General features: G+C 44.8%; 1 protein-coding gene across 3 annotated transcripts in view; it reads left to right on the plus strand.

The window, feature by feature from the left end:
* Window positions 1–19,436, plus strand: part of PITPNC1 (phosphatidylinositol transfer protein cytoplasmic 1) — a 219,987-nt gene that overhangs the window by 189,392 nt on the left and 11,159 nt on the right. For all 3 annotated transcript variants that reach the window (XM_080681341.1, XM_080681342.1, XM_080681343.1), the window contains exons 6-7: window positions 8,679–8,834; window positions 12,426–12,489. In XM_080681341.1, coding sequence (XP_080537467.1) covers window positions 8,679–8,834; window positions 12,426–12,489 — 220 coding nt within the window. The remainder of the gene's footprint in view (window positions 1–8,678; window positions 8,835–12,425; window positions 12,490–19,436) is intronic.

A 19,436-nucleotide genomic window follows, 5' to 3' on the forward strand; every position in this document is an offset into this window, starting at 1 on the left:
GAACGGGAACCAGGCCCAAAGCTGGGGACAAAGGAGTTAGGACTCCATGTCCCACAGGCAGCTGCTGGTCTGCTCAGGCCAGGTGTTCCCAGGGCCAACCCAGATGGCCCTTCCCCATTGGCTCCCTGCATCATCTCTTCCATTTACTGGTCTTTATTTAGAGACAGGGGAGGGACATGCTCAGAGTCATTGGGAATATCCTTCTTGCCTAACCCCAAAGCCATGTGAGGGAAGTATTTAAAGAGAATCAATTATAGGAATTGGGGTGTCTGTAAGTTGCACAAGAGCTGACTATTTGCTGAGCTGGGAATGTGCAGGCCCACCCTCGTGCTGCTATCCCGCAAGCCTGCAAGGTGGCCCATCTGCAGTCTTCTGAAGGAGGGGCTTATGGAAGATGTCCATGGCAGGGGCTGAGGAAGGGAGCGAGTCTGGAAATAGGATGGAGCATTCCTTCGGGCATTATTTAAAAAGAAGAAGAAGATAGTCACGTACTTTATAGGTTTGTTGTGAGGAGAATTCTGGGGTGTTTTCTCTGATAACATCTGAATCCCCAGTTGACGGGCACCAAGCTGGCTGTCCAACAATTTAATTCTGACACTGCCTACCTAGAGACAGCATCAGATCCCCAAGTTAAAGGGCTTGGTCCCACAAGACCGTCCATCCCCACTGTTGATGGCAGTCACAAGTCCAACCACCCACACTTCTAATAGACTGGGGTTCCCAACACAGGCTCTGGAACACAGCAAGCATTTACTAAGCTAGTATGATGATTTATCCCTCCCATCACTGTCTTCTGATCACCTCTCTTAGGGTTCTCTCGACTTAATCTTCTCCCTAGTCCCTGAAAGTCATCAACAGTGGTCACCCTCAGAGGTCAAGACCTACACTATTGCCCTGGCTGGTTTTGCTCAGTGGTTAGAGTGTCAGCCTACAGGTCTCAGGTTCGATTCCTGGTCAAGGGCACATACCTCGGTTGCAGATTCCCCAGCCCCGGTAAGGGTGCGTGCAAGAGGCAACCAATTGATGTGTCTCTCTCACATCGATGTCTCTCTCTCTCTCTCTCTTTTTCTCTCCCTCTCCCTCCCTTCTATTCTGTCTAGAAATCATGGGGGAAATATCCTTGGGAGAGAATTTAAAAAAACAAACAAAACACCTCCGACTATTAAATTATTCTGTGGGATGTGCTCAAATTTTCCATTCTCATGCTCCCTCTTCCCCAAGTACAGAGTTGTGAGTCTTTCTGGCAGTGAATTATAACTCAGAAGGGCTCAGAACCCATGCCGAAGCAATACCCGCCCCGCGCCCCCCACAGCCACCTTTTTGTCTGCCTGTCTACTTGTCAGATGCGCTTATGCATCAAGCTCCCTAAGAGAGGTACTGCGGCAGTAGCCCAAGTCACTGATGTTTGTGGTGCACTCTGGTGCCAAGAGCCGGTGCTTAGGAAAACAGCACTTTAGGTATTAACTGCTAGCAAAGCAAGAATTGGCTGCTTTAGCCCTAACCGGTTTGGCTCAGTGGACAGAGCATCGGCCTGTGGACTCAAGGGTCCCGGATTCAATTCTGGTCAAGGGCATGTACCTTGGTTGCGAGTACATTCCCAGTGGGGTTGTGCAGGAGGCAGCTGATTGATGTTTCTCTCTCATCGATGTTTCTAACTCTCCCTCTCCCTTCCTCTCTGTGGAAAATCAATAAAATATATTTTAAAAAGAAAAGAATTGGCTGCTTCAGGCTGTAGTTTGCATTTAGGGGTTTTTTTTGTTTGTTAGTTTGTATTTTTATCTGATGCAGAGCAGTTGACCTTTTAAGTAAAGTTTTGGGCCAATTCTAATGCACACTCTGAAAGCCCTTTAGTTCTGTTTGTTTTTTTCAAAACAGCATTATTGAGATAGTAGAGGCCCGGTGCACAAATTTGTACACAGGTGGGGTCTAGCCTGCCCCGATCGGGGGCGGGACTGGCTGGGAGGAGGGGCCATGGGTGGTTGGCCAGCTGGCCCCAACCCCTGGTTGAACTCCCAGTCAAACTCCCTGTCGAGGGGACAATTTGCATATTATCCTTTTATTATATAGGATAGTTCACATACCATACAGTTTACCCATTTGAAGTGTAGAATTCAATGGATTTTAATATATTCACAGATGTGCACAACCATCACCACCATCAGATTTAAAACATGTCCATCACCCCTAAAAGAAACCCTGAACACTTTCGCTATCACACCTCTTCCCCCCTGCTCTTTTCCCCACAAGCCACCTCACCCCAGCCCTGTGCAACCACTGATTTTTCAGTCTCTGTTGATTTTTCTGTTCTGGACATTTCCTATGAATGGGATCCTGTAGTAAGTGGTCTGTTGGGACTAGCTTCTTTGAAGGGAAACCAGAGCATGGGACTAGCTTCTTTGAAAGCTGCTTAATTTTTATGTGTATCCCTTTTAGAATTCAAGTTTAAGAAATCCTGGTCTAAAGTCAGGACTAAATTTTACCAGTTTTAAACAGCCATCCTTTGGAGGGGATATGAGAAAACAATATCTATAACACCTTGGAGTCTTCAAGAAAAATTCCAGAATGCAGGAGAAAAAAATCTGGTATGTGTTAATAGTTCATCCCTATTTTAGAGCTGAGCATTATAGTTCCATAACGTAGCTATTCCTACCCTGTTGCTGCTTAGCCCTTTTTCATTTAACATTTATCAAAAACTTCTAGATTCAATTAACAGGGCAAGTCCCTGTTGGACAGGGTCCTATGTGGTGTGGTTCAAATTGAAAGCATAATTAATCATGGAGACTTAACATCTCAGTGAAAGTCGGCTAATAAAATCGCCTCTGAGACGGAAGCCACGCTCCAGCCGCGTTCCAGGATCTCCCGGGGCTTCTCCGAACACCTCTCAGGTGTGAGACTGATTCTAACCAACACGGGACAGTGTCTCCTGGGCTCTGTCCCTAGGGTGGCCCTAAGGAAGAAGCCTAGTGTCACCTTTTCTGCTTTGTCCAAGCGCGAGGTGGAGGAGGCCTGGAGGTGTGCCTGCCCTTGTGGAGAAGAAGCCTTCTACAGAGCATGTCCTCGCGCAGAAGGGTGGCCAGCGAGGTCCATCTGGCCACAGGATGACAGTCCTGGCACCAGCTCACCTTCCTCCGTGCAGGTGGGCTTTGACTGCAGAGGTCCAGTGTGCCATCTGCCAAGCCTGGGGAGTTGTGGCGGGACGTGAGCCGGAGCTCTCTCTGTGGATGAATTTAGAAGCCGGGCCAGGAAAACTGCAGCCTGGCACCTCCCAGCCAGCCAGCTGCTGGGCAGAGAGTTCCTGGCAAGAGCATTACATTCAGAGAATTCTGCATCACCCCGGGACCAGCTGCAACTGAGGAGTGTGGGGTGCAGCGCCCCACGACCAAGAGAGCAATTGTGGAAGTCCTAACCTCCTAACCTGAGAGTGAGCTTATCTGGAAAGTGGATCTTTACAAAGGGGGTTGAGTTAAATGATGGGGAGAGGGCCTTCTAGTATGACTGGTGTCCTTATAAAAGGGGGACATTTAGACTCAGAGATAGACATGGATGGAAGACAACATGAAGACCTACAGAGAGAACGCCATGTGACAGGTGTGCATCTATAAGCCAAGGAATACCAAAACTGCTGGCAACCCAAGCCACCCAAACCGAGAAGCAAGCTGAGGGCCGTGGAACAAATTATTTATAGCCCTCAGAGGGAACCAGCCCTGCCCTCCCCTTGGTCTCCGACCGCGAACCTCCAGGCTGATGAGACAGTAAATTCCTGTTGTTTAAGACACCCAATTGGTGATGCTTTTACTGCAGCCCTAGCAATCTAATACCGTGGTCTCCAATAGGGGAAAGAGCCCACCTTCTCTTGGAAGGTTACTGGAAGGAAAGGACTGCACCTGTGTGTGTAGCTCTCCACTCTCCTCGAGAGGAAAGCTCTTAAGAAACCCCTAAGATGCTCAAACTCTGTCTGGCTTCAAGACTGACCCATCGGGCTGTTGTTCCCACCAGGCACACTCCCAGCTTGGCTCCTGCAAGTACCACCATGTGGTTGCGGAGCCCCAGTGAAATTGGGGGGCATCACTCCCTAAGGCAGCAGAGCCTGCAGTGCGGCAATGTGCTTTGTCATCTTGGAACCTGCCACTGAAACAGGAGACACAAAGGAATTGGTCCTGACACTGGAGATTATCCCTTGTCCTTGGCCTGGAGCCTAGTCGTAGCATCCAACAAGCAAAAGCCCTTCTCTGGGGTTTCTTCCACCACCGTTTTGTGGACTGGCAGGTGACAGCTCCCGGAAACGGGGAGCGCCCACCAGCCTTTCGCTGGTGCAAGGACACCTGCATGATGGTGGCAGGCAGGCCTATTTCTGCTGCACGTACTGGCGTTTTCCTATACACTGGACCCCAGGGTAACAGCAGAGTAATAACCGTCCTGCAGCTCTTCAGATAGTGCTGCTGCCTTCTTTCGAGGAACTTAGTAAGATCTGAGGAAATTGCATTACAGTCTCTCTCGAGGATGTTTCTTATCTCTCTCGGGTGTCTCCTGCCTATCACACGCCATCCATTGGGTGCTGGACGGGGGGACGTTGCCTACATTATCCAGTTGAAGCCCCACAACAACCCCATGAGGGGCCGGCACTGACACCACCCTGCAGATGATGAGACTTCCTCTCCTCTGACAGACGGTGCCTGAACTTCAGAGGGGACTGTCCTGTCCACGGGGTGAAGAATGGGAGCCCAGGCCTGGAGCCAGGCAGCCCTGAGAGGACACTGTCTCTTGGAGCAGTGGCTTGACCTTGGCGGTGCCTTCAGTTCTCATGGGGAGCTAGATGCCCAGACCCACCAAGACCAGTTACATCGGAAGCGGGGGGGTGAGGTTAGCCTTGCACCTCGTCCCCATGGGTTTCTTCACAGCTCTGAGGCCAGAGCCCGAAATCAAGGCGAGGCTCTAGAGAAGAATCCTTTCTTGCCTCTTCCAGCTTCTGGTGGCTCCTTGGTTTGTGGCTATATGCCTTCCATCTCTGCCTCCGACAGCATGTGCCTCTTGTCTTCTCCATTTCTGTTTCTTATTAGGACACTTGTTATTGGACATAGAGCCCACCCTCTTAATCTAGGACGATCTCATTTGGAGATCTTTAGCTTTATTACATCTGCAAAGACTTTTTTTCCCCCAAATAAGATCACATCCGTAGTTACTGGCGGTGAGGACTAGGACATGTCTTTGGGGGGAAAGAGGGGTGTGCCTGCAACCCACTACAGAGAGCTTGCACTGTATTTTCTGGTTGCACTGGGTTGAGATCCAGGAGGTCCAAGATGTGTAATCTCTCCATCACACTGAAGTCAAACTTTATATGCTTTTAAAATAGGCCAAACCCTGAAATCAAAGTGTGGGAAGGTCCAGGGTATTTGTAGCTTCAGAGGTAAAGGTGGAGGTTTATAAACCTTGTTTTAAAATAAGGAAAACTGGATGCCTGGCTGGTGTGGCTCAGTTGGTTGGAGCATTGTCCATATACAGAAAGGGTTGTGGGTTTGACTCCCAGTTGGGACACACGGGAGGCAACAGATGGATGTTTCTCTCTCTCTCCCCCTTCTTCTCTGAAATCAATAAAAAAAATTTTAAAAAAGAAACATCAATAATGAGAGAGAGTCATTGATCAGCTGCCTTCTACACATCCCACACTGGGGATCAAGCCCATAATCTGGGCATGTGCCCTGACCAGGAACGGAACCATAAACTCCTAGTTCATAGGTTGATGCTCAACCACTAAGCCACGCTGGCCAGGCATCATTGATGTTTCTCTCTCTCTCTCTCTCTCTCTCTCTCTCTCTCTCTCTCTCTCTTTCTCTTTCTCTCTCTCTCTCTCTTCCTCTCAAGAAAAAAAAGAGTGATATAACAGAGTTTGAATCAGGACCAAGATATTGTAGTAGGTATAGAAACACAGATCAGAAATTTTAAAAATACAAAATGTTTAAATGTTATAAAGAAAGGTCAATTGGTGTGTAAATGGACAATTTACATATTTATGTCCACAAACTCAAGTGAGAAAATGAGAGTTGAAAATGATTTCAAGAGGAATGGGTATTGCGGTGAGGGGGTGAGGATTGGAGGCAATGGGCTCTGAACGGGAAAAGGGAGAAAAGTTGGAGATCAGAATATTTCAGGTTATATATTTTTTTCTCATCTTCATTCAAAGGCATTCAATTGGATGTTCATGTTTGATCTCGAATTTTCATTAAAGGAGCCCTCTGGTATCTTCTCCCTTACCTCCCTCCAGCTCTTTGTACATGAATTCCTTATTGTAGCCACATCTGAGATTTCCTAGATGAAATCAGCAGCTATAGATATGACTCCAGACTTGCAAAAAAATCAGCCCACTGTTGCCATAAAAAGCCCAAGTGTGCATTGCTTCTTTGCATCTGGCTGTAACAAAAACACCCTTTCCCTGTTTAGTATTAAAAGTAAATGTAGTGGAAAGAACATTGGGCTAGAACTAGGGTAGGCTAGGGTTCTAGTCCCCGACCTGTCACCCAGCTCAAAATGATTTCATTTCTCTCAGGCCTTGGCGTCCTTATCCATAAAATCAGGGACATGAAACCAAATTATCACGTCCACCTTAAAAATCCTATTCTAAAAATACTTCTTATTTCCATCTAGCCTTTTCCTAAAACCTTATTTGGCAAGATCCTAATAAAATTTTGTAATTTTGTGGTGCGATCAGGAGCCACACCCGGATTTCAGCATCTACCTAATTCTCAGTGTGCAGGCAGAACCTTACCCGCCTTACTCAGAAATGAAATTTCCTGGGGGGCCCTTCGATTCTTTGCTGCTTTGGAAATTCAATCCACCAGTGTTCCTGTGTGATACTGCAGAGTCTTGCTTTATTCTTAAGTCTGAAACATACATTAGTGTGACCTGAACTGACACAGTGTCTCTTCTGACACATTGCATTAGTCAAAGCAAGTCAAAGGCCAGTCTAGGTTCCATGGGAGGGCAGAAGGCCTTTATCGTTGGTGACAGGAACAGCATGCTGGCGACAGGAACAGCGTGCCTGCACCGTGAGGGAAGGAATTGATGGCCACCATGTTTGGAGATTGTCTACCATAGTCTCCCTGTTGATACATCTCTTGCTCTTTTGTTCTCTTTTTATTCTTAATGGCTCTGTGTGGCATAGGAACGCAGGCAGGCAGGAATTCGTTCCATGGCCTGAAACATCAAATATTTTACTGCAAACTGCAGGTGTTTTGGAAGGCATTGTTGACTCTGCCCTGGACTGTAGGGTTGGATACTTTACTCTAAGTCTTTGATGACTGTCTTGGGGGGTGCAATCATGGTTTACATGAAGGAGTACTTGCTATGGGCCAGACACTGTGCTTATGCCTTTTCCATGGGTCTATCATTCGGGGCCTGTGCATATCATTTCAGTGCCAGTTTCTGGGTTGGTTCGGGTAATAAAAATACAGCATGGCAACGTTGGTACCAAAGATTCAAAAATGCTACCCACTCTCAAGATCCCCACGCCCTCCCTTCACAGAAGCACTTACTTCGCTGGGATACCTACTGTCCGTTCTCTTTCCTCCCCCACTTCTGGAACCCCTTTTGTAAATTTTGTATTCCATTAATTACATATTTGCCCCACTCTGGTCCCTTTCTGCCCCCAGGCCAACCACTTTCCTGCAACCGATGCAAATTAGGAGGGACCCTAGCTGGAGGTCAGGGAACAGAGGTGTCCAAGTAGAGCTGAGTTTGTTCTCTGTGTGGAGGGAAGTTTTCTGCAACCACACACAGCCAATGCCCTTCACACCCTCAGGACAAAGAAATCAGGTCAGCGGGGAGCATGTGTGATACCTGCTTCTATACTATGCCCACAGTGTACATTTAGTAAACAGGGGCTTGGGATGATGACTATTATAATATTAATTTATGCAGGGATGTCAGCAAACCCAGGGCAGAGCACACACGGAAAAATCCTACTGAGGTAGCTTATAACACTTTTTATTGCATTTATGTATCTCTCACAGTTTTATTGATATACTAGAGGCCTGGTGCACAAAATTCGTGCATGGGTGGGGTCCCTAGGCCTGGCCAATCAGGGCCAATCAGGTTCCCCGCCTCCCCCTCCTCCTTCCCTCACTACCTGCGTCTGCCATTACCCACCCCTGGTTTCCCATCCCAGCCTGGGGCCCAGCCCCAATCAGGCGATCGGGGCCTGCCAGCCGGTGGGAGGGACCAGAAGGGTGGCCAGCAGGCCCCATCGGCAATGAGGGCCTTCAGGCTGGGGGCAGCTCCTGCATTGAGCGTCTGCCCCCTGGTGGTCAGTGCGTGTCATAGCGACCAGTCGTTCCATCGTAATGGTCGCTTAGGCTTTTATATATATAGATAATTTACACACCAGAGAGTTCACCCATTTAAAGTGTTCAGTTCAATGGTTTTTAGCACACTCACAGAGTTTTAAGCCATCCCCTTAAATCTAATTTTAGAACATTTTTATCACCCCCAAAAGAAACTTTGTCCCCATAGCAGCCATTCCCTGTACTATACCCATTCCCTAGCCACTAATCTACTTTCTTTCTCCATAGATTTGCCTATTCTGGATATTTCATATAAATGGAATTCTACAGTGTGGCCTTTGGTGAAAAGCTTCTTTCACTTAGCTTCACTTCCAAGTTACCATTTCTTTGGTATATTTTTTCCAGGATCCTAAACACTTCAAGTCAGAGAAGACAGGACGGGGACAGTTACAGGAAGGCTGGAGAGATAGTCATCAGCCCATCATGTGTTCCTACAAGCTGGTGACTGTGAAGTTTGAGGTCTGGGGGCTCCAGACCAGAGTGGAACAATTTGTACACAAGGTAAGTGAACAAAGAGCAGTTCCTGAGCCTCGGAGCACGTACCTGTCTTTATGGTAAGCTGGAGTGAGTGATGTACGACAGATGCACAGACGCTGAGCCAACACCAGGTAACTGCATCTAGGCAACCCTGTTTTTATGAACAGGCATTTTACCTTCAGGTTTCATTTTCCTCCACTAATAGATGTTTTACACCATCTCCTATCCTGTACCTCCATATCTATTGTGTGAGTGTATCAGGAAGTTGGATTTTCAAAACACTTATCCTATATGGAAGCAACCCAAGTGCCCATCAATAGACAAGTGGATAAAAAAGCTGTGGTAGCTACATAAACAGTGGAATATTACTTAGCCATAAAAAAGAATGAAATCTTACATTTGCGACAGCATGGATGGACTTGGAGGGTATGGAGCTAAACAAAATAAGCCAGACAGAGAAAGACAAATACCATATGATTTCATTCACATGTGGAATCTAAAGAACAAAATAAACAAACAAAATAGAAACAGACTTAGAGACACAGAGATCAGGAGGGTTGGTAGGGCTGGGTGAAAGGGATTAAGAAGTACAAATTGGCAGTTAACAAAATAGTCATGGGCATGTAAAGTACAGCATGGGGAGTACAGGCAACAATAGTGTAATAACTATGTCTGGTGCCAAGTGAGTACTGAAAATATCAGGGGGATCACTTTGTAAAGCTTATGATTGTCTAACCACTATGCTGTATACCTGAAACTAGTGCAAAATAATGCTGAGTGCAAACTGTAATTGAAAATTTTTTTAAAAAAACGTTAAAAACACCACATACTTCTCCCTTTGGCATTGGGCTATCTAGTTCCAAGCACAGGTACTTATACTTGGTACTTGGGTTGCAGGCAGAGGCACAGGGCTTATTTGCATGTGCACTCCCCAACAATAACTCTCACTCTAAAGGTCCTGCAAATATAGACCCCTGAGGCACGGTCTGAATGTAGAAGGCATCTCAAGAGACAGAGCAAGAAATCCCGATAGTCCCATTAGATGGTGCACCGCAGAATTTCTGTTCATATAATTCTGTCAACAAAGAATTGTGAACAATCTCAAAATGTAGATTTCAATTTTATACCCACTTTGGCTAAGCTCATTAATTTTGTAGCAGGAATTCCCTTGGTAATGATTTAGGTTTTTTAGAGGTTTCTAACATGACCCCTGTCCTCATGGTGGAAAAAAAAAAAAAAAAAAGGAAATGTAGTGTTGAACACTGCCCTTTGTAATTCCTTCCATCTCCATAAAAATAAATACTACCCACGTTGTCTCTGCATTCCAGATAGGCTGAGTATCTGTTTGTTTTTCCTCTTAAAAATTGATAATAATAATTTTTTTAAAAAAGCTTTCTGGAATTCTTTTGGAGGTGTTGGAATTTAAACTTAATGTGCTGAGCTTTTTGTTACTTAGATGGATTTGTCTACGGGAGACAATTGACAATAAAATAGGGGACCCAATTGACCATAAAAATTTGTATATCTTGAAATTAGGTCCAAGGAATAGACTGACTTTGGGCTCATGATTATCACAGACTCTGGAACAAATTTGAGACAGAGAAGGGTACTGATCTGCTGAGCCTCAGAACCCATTCTGCCCAACCAGAGGAGGGAGTCGAGCAAGACACCTAGAAATCAAGTTCTGGGGCCTCCTGTCGTCCTGCTGTGTCCCAGTTATTAAGCAGGAAGACAGGGCTCCCAGGGTGAATATCTTCCAGCCTCTGCTCTGTGTCTATCTCAGGCTGTGACTTCCTACAACATCCCCTCACCCCCTTTTCTTGACCACAGCGCTCATTGTGTTTCTTTTCTCACAGATGACTTGGGCTAGTTTTGAGAATCTGTTTCTTTAAAACACCTGTAAGAATTACACTCTGGCGTAGGCATTCCCATTGCCCATTTCCAAATGGAATGAAGTGCTACCAACACCCAGCACACACCTGCTCTGGCACATGAGTCGCTAATGAGCGTCTGAGGCCAGCATTTGTATGGGCGCCTTTCTCTGAACACCTTTGTTTTTTTAAGAATCTTTTCACAGTTAAGGGGAAGAAATGTTTGAAAGCGAGCTATTAGCACATTATTGAGTTCCTGTTTCCAAGCAGACAGCTGTGTTGTGCTTAATGTAATAGGGTCTATTTACTGATGCCTCGATGCTGTTCTTTTGATTTCCATGAATTTGACACACTCGGCACTCAAGTATGTTCAGCTTCACGAAAATTTCTTATTTTCATTACATTTCCTCCTTAAGCCTCACTAGCTACCCAGAGGCCTGGAATAATAAACACTTTCTGATAAATACTTCCCTTGTTTCTGCAAATTCACCAAAATTAAAATCCTTCACTTACTGAAACATGCTCAAACCTTCCATGAGAGGTTTTAGACAATTGCTGGATTTGTTCGGCAGTAAGAAAGGAATGTCAGAAGGAGAGCGTGAGTGTCCAAGAAACTTTTTAAGGAGTATTTATGGGGGACAAAAAAATAATACCATAAGTTAAAAGCACATAAATAGGGCTACTCACACACAAACTGTGTCTATATTAATTTTCTTTGTCTCCTATTGCCATTATGTGTCACCATCAGAAACAGTTTCATTCTGATGGTGACACATAATGGCAACAAGACAAGCTTATTATCATTGCAATTATGTTCTGTTCTACTTTGGGTGTCTTATTTCATTTCTTTCAATAATAGTTTACTACACTTGCTCCCCCCTCCCCCGCCCCCGTTCCTATTACATGAAAGTCAAGCCAGAAAGATATTTATGCTTCTTGTATACCACACCTTCAATTATTTGTTTGTTTATTTATTTACTTTATTTTATTTTTTTGTTAATCTTCACCCAAGGATATTTTTCCACTGATTTTTAGGGAGAGTGGAAGAGAGGGGGAAGTCTGAGAAAAACACATCTATTGGTTGCCTCCTGCACAAGCCCCAACCAGGGCCCGGACTGGGGAGGAGCCTGCAATCAAGGTATGTGCCCTTGACCGAAATTGAACCAGGGACCCTTTGGTCCACAGGCCCACGCTCTATCCACTGAGCCAAACTGGCTAGGACGCTTCAATTATTTAAAGAAAATGAACCAATATTTAAGATATTTCACCAGAGAAGAATGTTAAGTGCTCTTTATTAAGAAGTGACCTGCTGCCCAGAAAAACTCTTGATTTCTAGTAGGTATGACTGCTTGGCACCAGAGAGACACACCCTCTACAAATGAAAAGTAGAGCCTGTTTTAGGTAAAGGTAAACAAAGAGAAAAATCTCAAGGTGATTAGCCTGGAGATTCATTCCAGTCATTGCCGTGTGACTGCCAAGTCGTTCTCATTGGTTTGTACACACCTCCAGCCTGACTTCCAAGTAAGATGGACCTTAATTTACACCAAGGACATGCCTGCCATGGAAAGGGCTGAGGGTGAGCAAGTACAATACCTGTGCATGCTTCTGTCATTGTCCTCCCATATGAACAGAGGTATGGAGACATTTATAATGCCAGGATTCCTAAAACTGGGAATGATCTATTTCCCAGGTAGTTTTAATCAAACATGGTATTATTTCAACCTTCTTCTTTTACTTTTTTTAGGTGGTCCGAGATATTCTGCTGATTGGACATAGACAGGCTTTTGCATGGGTTGATGAATGGTATGGTAAGTCAACTTTCCCGAAATAACTTGTAGGACAATTTCATAACACATTGACTTGGGATTTCAGCCCCTCTGGCTTTAAACGCTACCTAGAAAGACATCAACAAAGGCAGGGCTACTGCTTCCTGTATTGGAAATAGCACTGTTCACGAAACATAATGAGGAAAAATGTCATGATAGAAGCTTGATCTAAAATAACTACAGTATTTAGCTGTTGAGGAAGTGGGACCTCAGTCAGTATGTTTGATGCTTGCTTACTTGACTTGCATAAAGGACTCCATAATTCTCTGTGGGATGGGTTTCAGTCTCATCCTAATTTATACAGACTTCAAGATCAAAGCTGTCTCAAGTGTCATACCAACTGAAACTCGTCCTTTGATTCACAGATCACTTGAAACACTCCCTCACACAAAACAAGGATTCGGCCAGAGTTCAAGGGCAGAGACCTAGATATCCCCTTAATCTTAAGGCTATTGTTTTGGCCTTTTTCCTTTTTTTTTTTACATGATTTGGGAAGAGTTTAGCAAGTTCTGCTGGTTTATAAATGATGAATGGAGCACCCTCCCCAGATCCTCTGCACCTCTCCAGTCCCAGGATCAGTCATCAGACTGCAGTGTCCTTGACTTTTTTTTTTTTTTAATATATATTTTATTGATTTTTTTTTACAGAGAGGAAGGGAGAGGGATAGAGAGTTAGAAACATTGATGAGAGAGAAACATTGATCAGCTGCCTCCTGCACACTCCCTACTGGGTATGTGCCCACAACCAAGGTACATGCCCTTGACCGGAATCGAACCTGGGACCCTTGAGTCCACAGGCTGACGCTCTATCCACTGAGCCAAACCGGTTAGGGCAGTGTCCTTGACTTTAAATAGAAACAAACACACCCAATTGGTGGCTTGGGTTAGATCTGATTATCTAATGAGGTGCCCTTCTCCTTGGCCTTATCCTAAGTCACCCTGGATCTGTTCTGAGTGTAAGCTCGGTTGCATTCTGGTGCTTTTCTGTCACTGTTCCACCAGTTCCCTTCCTCTTCAGAACAGAAGGTATCAAACTTAAAGTGAAAGGGGAGGGTGGACTGAATGGACAAAGGCCGGGATCGTCAGTAATGTTTGCTGTTTGTGAGCCACATTTTTTAGAAACATGCTTTTGTAAGCCAAGGGCTTTTTATATTTGCTTTTATTTTTTGCAATTGTTCCCAGTTCTGCATCTTCTGAAGAACAAATGCATCTTCCTAGAAGAGATTCGTTTGGAAGATCACCACTCTCTTTATATATATATTATTGATTTCAGAGAGGAAGGGAGAGGGAGAGAGAATAGAAACATCAATGATGAGAGAGAATCATTGATTAGCAGCCTGTAACCCAGGCATGTGCGTGCCCTTGATCGGAATCGAATCAGGGACCCGTCAGTCCACAGGCGGACGCTCCACCCACTGAGCCAAACCGGCTAGGGCAAGATCACCACTCTCTTAACACAGCCCCCAGGATGCTGCCACCCGTGGTCCGTGGGCTGGCTCAGCTCATGGTCGTGTGTCTCCCTGAGGCCTGTCTGTGGTTGTCTTTTGTGAAGCAGGAGGGACAGTCTCCTGTGATTACTTCCCCTGATCTTCAAACCAATCTTTCCTGTTGTATTTTTCTGGGGAGCTTTTCTCAGATTCTTAGAGGAAGCACAGACCCCAAAAAGTTAAAGAACTGCTAAGTCCCAACTTGGATTCCTCCAGGCTTATGGTTTCCTTACTGCCTACACGAGGGATATCAAAAGGATATTCAAAGAATAACAGGCTCAAACTGATAAGGAGGTTGGCAAGTGAAGGGGACCCGAAGGACCAAATATCTGCCACTTTGAAGACCAAGGAGACGCTGGGCACGTCAGTAGATGTCTCTCTAGTGCCAGGATGCCAGCTTAGACTTTTAAGAAAGCTCAGCATCAAATAGAGCAGCTGGGTCCTGGTTCAGAAGACAAAACACTGCCAGCCTGTCAATCAGGGAAGGGCTTGAGTAGAGATGAATATAGAAAGAGGAAAAATTGTGGGTGGGCCTCCAGTAAGAGACCTGCTAGACGGTAGAGGATGGGGATTGACTGGCGTAAGGAAGACTAAAATACTTTTAATCCCAAAACAGAAAAATCTCAGTCTATTACAGGGGCCCAAAGGTAGAATAATACATCGAAGGAACCTGGAGGTCTCCAGTCCTAGAGACCTCACAGAGAACACCTACCTGTTTACTTCAGATGGGCTCAGTGGAGACAAAACTCCAGGGGCCTGTTGACAAAAAGCCTTTTCTGTATCTGAGTGCAGAAAAGCAGCTTATGGGTTCGTGAATGTAGACCATCAGGGTGCCGTGTACTCCCCAGAAAGGTTTCTACCCCTTGTATACACAATCCTAGCCCTAACCAAACAGGAAGCCTTTTCACCCAGCAGGGGGTCTGAGAACCACTCCATCCATTTCGTGGAAGTGACTGCTGGCATCGTCCCCCGTCTGAGCTGCTTGCCAGCAAAACAGTGGCTCCTTCATTACACAGACGCAGACCCTCAAGTTAAATGGGTGGAAATGGCCCTGCCCACAGAGTGTCTTTTGAGCCTTTTATTCACAGTAATGCTGGGGACTGTGGGCCTTTCAGGTAACTGGGTGTGTCCCTGGTACCAAAGCCAAATGTCTACCAGGATAGCCCTTCAGTTTTGGGTACCTGAAGTTGTTTATTTTTCTTTGCTCTGTACAGAGCCAGGGAGGCTGTCATTAGTAAACGTGGACAAGGTCTAAAGTAAAAACAAACAAACAAAAACAACTCTTGCCTGTAGCTCATAGCCTGGTTCTCAAAGTGAAGTCCCTGGACCAATAACATCAGCATCCCCTGATTACTTGTTGGAAATTCAGATTCTCAGGCCCTGCCCTGAACCTACAGAATCAGGTACACTGGGGTATAGGCCAGCAATCTGTGTTAATAAGCCCTCCAGATGAGTCTGATGCTTGATAAAGCTTATGAACACCTGGCATATAGCATGAACTGCAAACCAGATTAGATCGCAAGGAAGAGCAGTTTGATTCAGTACAAACAGATTAAACTAGAGAATGGTAGCAGTCTTCAGGACCAACTGCCAAATTCTGGTGCCTTGTGAAAATTAGAAAAGGGCACCCCCTTTAGGCAGATTCAGCAGGTGCTATCGTCTTGGGGCTAAATTTTAGCCCCATTCACCCCCTGGGCTGAGTGTTTCTATTGCACACAAACTGTACGCCGTTATGCAATGGCAGCCCTGTATGTCTTTCTCCCTAGACTCACCATCTCCAGTGCCTAATTAAGAGTCAAAAAAAAAAAGGACATTGTAGCTGATGGTGATCTTTTCTTGCTCAAGGATTTTAATTTTGTATCTTTTCCGAGTCTCAGCATTTTGCTGTCGCATAACTAATTTCCTAAACAGATGTTATTCTGCTCATGTTCATAGTAAAGTGTAACCATTTTCACTATTGAAGCAGTTGAGTTTGTCTTTCAAAGGCTTGATTGGTCTTTATCCATGAGCCTTGGGTGTCTCCTGTGTGACTAGAACACTAATCAGAGAAGTAGCAACAAGGCATTTCAGAAAATGGGGTGGATAAAAATAGGCAGCCCAGCTTCATAAGAGCGTGGTTTCGCTTCATAGACTGACCGTATTTTGAGAAAGGAACACAGGATTGCCAGCGGGAGGCTGTGATTGAGTGGAACCTCATGAACATCTTGTAAATCCTCACCGTTCCAAAGAAACATAGGGGTGGAGGGGTAGTTCTGACTGGTACAGATGAAACCACCTCATGACAATGACTTAGGAATCATCCTGGAGTCCCTAGAGCAGGCCTAACACTGAGCGAAGCAAGCTCAAAGGGGAGAAAGGCATGCTTAGAGATTAGCATGAGCTGGTTGAGTTCACCAGGCCAGCATTTTCCAATGGCCTCACATGACCTTGAGTGCCCTGGCTCTTAGGCAGTATTTCATGTGTGTGCTTATGTTCATTTCTCTGGGGAGAGAACCCATAACTTTCCATTAGCTTTTCAAAGGGATCTGTGGCCCCGCCCTCCACTTCCTCAAATTAAGAACTACTGTATAGGAAAAAATGACAGCTGTAGATTACAACCCAGGATCTTAGTGGTCTGAATTAGTACATGGAAAGGGTATGCACCAAGCTTTAAGGATTGACTACTTTCACTGCATAAAAGGGGTAGCCACCCTAAGCTATTTGTAATAAACATTGTTGACCTTATAATGATTTTTAAAGGTTTAAATAAGGCACTTCCCAAAGGATAGCCTTCATTGTGGTGGAGCCAAAGGATTGCTGGAGCCTCCCCCATGCCCAGCCCCACACCCAACCCAGCCACTTGTTCAAGATTTCCATTTTGACTTCGAGCAAGAAAAAATGAATTCTATTTCGGCTAAGGAGCCTGGAAGTGGAGAGAAAATATTTATAGAAGGAAATATAACCTAATGCACCATTGGACAGGTTATTGAATTAGAGTTGGTAGAGCCTTTTTAAAAAATTTTAGTTGCTGTGCCCTAACTGGTTTGGCTCAGTGGATAGAGTGTCGGCCTGGGGACTGAAGGGTCCCAGGTTCAATTCTGATCAAGGGCACATGCCCAGGTTGTGGGCTCGGTGCAGCCCATCAATGATTCTCATCATTGATGTTGCTATCTCTCTTTCTCTCTCTCCCCTTCCTCTCTGAAATCAATAAAAATATATATTTTTAAAAAATTTTAGTTGCTGCAATTATGCAGTGCAAGGTAGGAAAATTCAGGCTTGCAGACGTTTTGTTCCTTGGTATTTGTAATTTCTCTGTATGTTCAACTGACTTCTATCCTAAAGGCTTTCCAGATATATGATCTTGCCTCTACTTCCTATAAAATCTGCCTACCTTCATTTGTTTGTTTGTTTGTTTTATTTCAGAGAGGGAGGGAGAGGGAGGGAGAGAGAAACATCAATGATGAGAGCAAATCATTGATCACCTGCTTCCTGCACACCCCCTACTGGGGATCGAGCCAGCAACCCGAGCATGTGCCCTTGATCTTCAGTTCACAGGCCGATGCTCTGTCTACTGAGCTGAACCAGCTAGGGCCAGCCTGCCTTCTCTAAAACTAAAAAGACTAAAAGAAAATTGCCACCATAAACACAGTTGAAAGACTAGGAGAATATAACTTGCAATATATGTAGCTAACAGAGGATTAATTAATATACTAATATAAAGTGGTCCTATAAGTCAAAAATCCAACAACTCAATAGAAAAAAGGTAAAGTACACGAGCAGGTAAACAGTAGAAAGAGAAAGGCAAATGGCCAATAACCTCACTACTGATTAAAAAAAAAAAATGTAATGAAAACAACAGGAAGACATGACATTTGCCCATCTGATAGCAGAAATTTAAGAGAGTAACAATATTTAGTTTTGGATAGGTGGGAGAACAAATTAACAGTTTTTATGAAAATGGTAAGTACAAATAGCCTATGACCCAGCAATTCCACTTCTAGAAATTTATTCTTAAGGAATACTACACATGTGCTCATGAATATAGGTACAAAGCTATTCGGTGTCATCCTATATAATAAAAGGCTAATATGCAAAGCGACCGAACAGCGAACGACCAGTTGCTATTACATGCACTGACCACCAGGGGGCAGATGCTCAACACAGGAGCTGCCTCCTGGTGGTCAGTGCACTCCCACAGGGGGAGTGCCACTCAGCCAGAAGCCTCTCCTGCCTCCATAGCAGCACTAAGGAGCAGCTGAGTGGTAAGGAGCTTGCCACTAAGGAGCAGCTGAGCGGTAAGCCTGCCACTAAGGAGTAGCGAGACAAGTGGTAAGGAGCGAGCAGGTCCTGGGGATCGGCCTAAGCTGGCAGGCAGACATCCACTGAGGGGTCCCAGACTGGGAGAGAGTGCAGGCCTGGCTGAGGGATGCCCCCCTACCCCCAGTGCATGAATTTCATGCACCGGGCCTCTAGTGTTGTTTATAAAAGCTAAAAATTAGACTCGGTGTAAATGTCCATTAACAGGAATATGGTCAAGTAAATTATGATACACCCATACTATGAATATTATGTGTAACAGTTAAAAAGAATAAGGTAGTTCTTATGTATTGGTATGGAAATATGTACATTTCCCATTATTGGAAAAAGCAAGCCAGAGCAATATGTATAGTATAGTATAGTTTAAGATAGTATCATTCCATAAGTGTAAAAATAAATGAGAGTGTGCGGGTGTGTGTAGTAACATACATGTAAATTTATTTTTTTTTTAAATCTGGCAATCTGTGCCTCAAACTCTTAACAGTGGGTATTTCCAGAAGGAATAGTCTTTGTGGGGGAGGTTAAAAGGAGTTAAACTCTTTTCTCTACATAATCCAGTACTACCGGAATTATTTCTATGAAACATAATTCATGCATTACTTGAGTGATTCATTAAATAATAATTAGAACCCATTTTTTGTTTTAAGTAGAAAATGGGTGAAGTGGACCTAGATTCATAAAGTTGACGTAGATAGTGCTCTTTAATGAGAGCCTTCAGTTCATGGTTTAAATCAAAGAAGATTCACCAATTAACAAATCCCCTGGGTCCCACACTTCTCTCTGGAAGCTGGGCTGATGGTAGAGGAGGAGGTTTTACCCAGGCTCCAAGGGGGGGCTAGGAGACGGGGACCCGCTCTGCCCTCCCCTGAAGGAGAGTGAGAAAGAGAAGGAAAGAAATGGCCTCGCAAGAGGCCTGAGAAAGGAAATCTTGCTCCACTGAAATGCAGTGAGGGGCATTTACACCCCAGAACCACTTCCCAAGTGCCGCTGCTGTCCGTCAACCTCTGACAGCCGAGGGTCACAGATATCGGATGTACCTTTCTTAGAAGAAATACTGTGCTACTTCCAATATTCCTTTAAATTGGACTATTATTTAAGAAACCTTATTTAAGAGAAGTAAATTATGACCTTTTAAACTTATAAATTA

This window comes from Plecotus auritus, assembly GCF_963455305.1.
Source record: "Plecotus auritus genome assembly, chromosome: 7".
Taxonomy (NCBI): Eukaryota; Metazoa; Chordata; class Mammalia; order Chiroptera; family Vespertilionidae; genus Plecotus; species Plecotus auritus.